At 42.5% G+C, this 3,874-nt stretch overlaps 1 protein-coding gene across 1 annotated transcript; it reads left to right on the top strand.

Annotated features, from left to right (window-relative positions):
- The first annotated feature begins 294 nt into the window (after positions 1-294).
- Positions 295-1,942, top strand: LOC123176691 (G-type lectin S-receptor-like serine/threonine-protein kinase B120). Its single transcript, XM_044590784.1, has 5 exons — positions 295-468; positions 634-844; positions 1,046-1,286; positions 1,378-1,528; positions 1,640-1,942. Exons 1-5 carry the CDS (start codon positions 295-297, stop codon positions 1,940-1,942), a joined length of 1,080 nt encoding a protein of 359 aa, XP_044446719.1.
- The last annotated feature ends 1,932 nt before the right edge of the window (positions 1,943-3,874 follow it).

The following is a 3,874-nucleotide window of genomic DNA, read 5'->3' as shown; positions in this document are numbered from 1 at the left end:
AAATTCTCTATTATGTACACACCTGATTTGTTGTTACCGTATATGTTCATATCAGGGCGTATGAACAAGCTGTGGGTAATACCTCTAGCTGCAGCAACATTCCTCTTCTTCATCTTGTACTACCGTCGGATCACAAAACAAAGAAAAGGTATTCCACTAATAATTAGTTAGTTTCTGAATGGGCCGTTCTATTGTTTAAATTAGTTACTCTTTAATCATAGTCTTAATAAGACACTATTAAACATATATCAATAAAGAGGGATTGTGCCGATTCTCAATCATGTAGGTGAGGTGATGAGGTTACAAGGATCAAGACGTTCTTGGGATTTGGAAGGAGAGGAACAACTAGTTTGGCAAGGCAAAAATTCAGAGTTCATGGTGTTTGACTTCCAACAGCTACTACAGGCCACAAATAATTTTTCGGAAAAAAACAAACTTGGACAGGGTGGCTTTGGTGCTGTATACAAGGTAAATTGCTACGCGTATGTTTTTTTATATGTTTATTTCGAACTTCTTTAACTTCCTAACATGATAGCTAACAATGGAGCCCACATTTCTAACAATAGTTAGGAAGTTTATAGTGCAAAGTGGAAGTGCCTAACTTTAGAATATATATATTTATTTATTTACCAGGGCAAGCTTGCTGATGGATTGGAGATAGCAGTTAAAAGACTTTCTTCACATTCAGGACAAGGCTTCACAGAGTTTAAAAATGAAGTCCAGCTCATAGCCAAACTACAACACAGTAATTTGGTTAGGCTATTTGGATGTTGCTCCCTAGAAGAGGAGAAAATATTAGTGTATGAATACTTGCCCAACAAAAGCTTGGATTTCTTTATCTTTGGTATGTCTATATGCATTTCTTATTTGAGTTTACAAAATATTTATCAATGCATCAGAGTAACTAAAATTGACTCCACATTTTATTTTTCTGTTAACCCCATGAGTCTAATTTCATTACATAGGTAACCAAGTAGCACAAATTTTGATCAGTTAACATGGCGTATTTCTCATGTTATACCAATATTGTTTGTCTGATGTGTAGATGAAAAAAGAAGAGCTTTACTTGATTGGTCCAAACTTGTAGCAATAGTTGAAGGCATAGCACATGGACTTCTTTACCTACATAAGCACTCCCGGTTACGTATCATTCATCGAGATCTTAAACCAAGTAACATTCTCTTGGATAGTGAAATGAATCCAAAGATTTCAGATTTTGGTCTAGCAAAAATTTTCAGCTCAGATAGCAGTGAAGGAAACACTACTAGAAGAGTGGTTGGTACATAGTAAGTTTCAGAAACACAATCCACTCTTGAGTACTTATATTACACCTCAATCATATGCAATAATTTTGACATGTATCATATACCATTTCAGTGGCTACATGTCCCCTGAGTATGCTTCGGAGGGTGTCTTCTCTATTAAATCGGACGTCTTCAGTTTTGGTGTTATTATTTTTGAGATACTTAGCGGAAAGCGGAATTCTGGTAGCCAGCAATATGGTGATTTCATCAATCTTCTTGGATATGTAAGATTATACACATAAATTTACGCAAGTAAAATTGTTCTATATTTTCTGTGTAGCCTACATTTCTTTTAGTTATTTGAGGACATAACATAACCTAAAAACTATAAACAGGCCTGGCAACTATGGGAAGAGGGAAGGGGAATTGATCTTCTTGATACATCATTGGTTCCCAAAGATCAATCACCGAAGCTTATGAGATACATTAATATAGCATTATTATGTGTACAAGAGAACGCAGCCGATCGACCAACCATGGCAGATGTTATAGCAATGCTATGCACCGACGATATGAACATCGACGAACCTAAGCAGCCGGCATATTTCAACATAAGGGTCGGAAATGAAGAGGAGTCTACTGCTACAGAGTCATGCAGTATTAACGACATGACCATATCTGTCGCAATTCCTAGATAGTTTTTCTTTTCTTGTTTACTACGTTTGTGATGTCCCAACGTGTATTGATGATATCGTAACTATTGTATCAAAGTATAAGTTTAAGTGGTCCATTCTAGTTTTCACACACTATGTTGTTGCTACCTTGACTTCAGTTGTCTCTATTTTATTTTATTTTGCATATTTTTTTTACATTTTCTATCTAAATATTAAATTGGAACACACATCACATTGTTTAGGAAGAAAATATAATAAGAATTGTCGATGGTGTGCCCTAAGTGGTTTTGTTTATCATAAGCTGACTCGAGTTTTAGACACAAGATGATTTAATTCGTGGGGATGTACATGACAATTATTATTAAGATCGAAGGTCCAAGATGCGCCCGACTTTAAATCATTAAAGCCCAGCCAGATAGAGTAATAAGAGGTTCATACAACCACCAACTACAGACAACAAAAGTAAATGATGTTCAGATATACAATGCTCTAAGCTGAATATGAGTGTGCAGATTCGAAAACATTTTGGTAGACTACGTGGCTGGTGACATTGCAGCCGTCCTCGCCATGGCGTCAGCATGACCAAGTAGCTGGATCACCGCGTCCCCGTTGTCTCACCCTCCCGCATTCCCAACAGAGCCCACTGCTGCCGAAAAAGTTACCACTGATACGTGATGATTTGACACAAAAGTATGGCGTTGTAAATTTTTTTGCAATATAATAGCCACGAAGCCATAACTCTTTTTCTTTAAAAGATGTTGTCCAATTGATAGATCGTGTGTTGGAAATTTCATTCAGGCGAGTAGTTATTTCATTATATAAACCTGCGACGGCTTGATTGACTTCTGGATTAACTAATTGCTCTATTCGATCCCTGCCGGTTGGTAGCTGCCGTGAATAATTGTTTCATCGACACCGTGATTGACGGTTTCCATTTTATTGACTGTCTGCTTTTTGCGAGAGAATTATTGACTGCTGAGCTGATTGCTGAAAGCCACGCAATGATACACAACTGAGGAAGCAAGCAAGGTAAAATTAGGACAAACAGAACGAGAGCGTGGCCGGCCGTGCCGCGGTTAGCTAGCTAACATGTTGATGCTCGGCGTCCTGCTCCTTTTTCTGATGCCGTTGTCGGCAACGGGAACGGCACAGCTCTGCGGCAGCGGCAGCAACTACACCACCAACAGCACCTATCAGTCGAACCTCGCCGCCCTTGCCGCCACCCTCCCCACTAATGCCTCCTCCTCCCGTCAGCAATTTGCCGCCGCCACCGTTGGACAAGTACCTGATGCGGTGCACGCGCTCGCGCTCTGCCGCGGCGACTTCGCCAACGACACGGCATGTGCGGACTGTGTTGCCGCCTCATTCCAGCACGCACAGCAGACATGCCCCAACGACGAGGCCGCCACCGTCTACTACGACTATGATGACGTAAACAATCAGAGGCCAGGCTGCGTACTCGGCTTCTCTGGCGAGAGCGATTTCCTCAGCCCAGCGGCCGGTCTCACCGAGAACGGTACGCTCTTCGAGGCATGGAATCCGGGGAACATCTCCGCGGACGCCACCATCACCGCCGCAGACGTCCACAACCTGCTGACTGTGACAGCCCAGGACTCGGCCGCCGACACGGCGAGGCGGTACTCCACAGCGGTGATGGATGCCGTGCCAACGCTCTACTCCCTCACACAGTGCACGCCGGACCTGTCCGCCGGTGATTGCCTGGTTTGCCTCCAGCGGCTTATCGGCATGGTCAACGCCACCACGTCCGTGCGCCAGGGAGGACGGATCTTCGTCCTGCGCTGCAACATCAGGTTCGAGACGTTTATGTTCTTCGACCAGCCTATGCGGCGGATCAATCCATCCTCCATCACTCAGGCTCCACCAGGCAAGAGTATGTACACGAACTGTTCGTTTATTTCCCTTGAAAAAAACTGTTCGTTTATTTAATTTTGTTTC

This window comes from Triticum aestivum, unplaced genomic scaffold (genome assembly GCF_018294505.1).
Source record: "Triticum aestivum cultivar Chinese Spring unplaced genomic scaffold, IWGSC CS RefSeq v2.1 scaffold212087, whole genome shotgun sequence".
Lineage (NCBI taxonomy): Eukaryota > Viridiplantae > Streptophyta > Magnoliopsida > Poales > Poaceae > Triticum > Triticum aestivum.
Note: the sequence above shows the minus strand (reverse complement) of the source record. Positions and strands in the feature narration are given on the sequence as shown.

Bases quoted from the DNA above. Each gene is read 5' to 3' on its own strand.
- LOC123176691 (XM_044590784.1), top strand. From the start codon at position 295: ATGAGGTTACAAGGATCAAGACGTTCTTGGGATTTGGAAGGAGAGGAA. The intron at 469-633 runs GTAAATTGCTAC...TTTATTTACCAG, and splicing joins GCTTTGGTGCTGTATACAAG to GGCAAGCTTGCTGATGGATT. The intron at 1,529-1,639 runs GTAAGATTATAC...AACTATAAACAG, and splicing joins TCATCAATCTTCTTGGATAT to GCCTGGCAACTATGGGAAGA.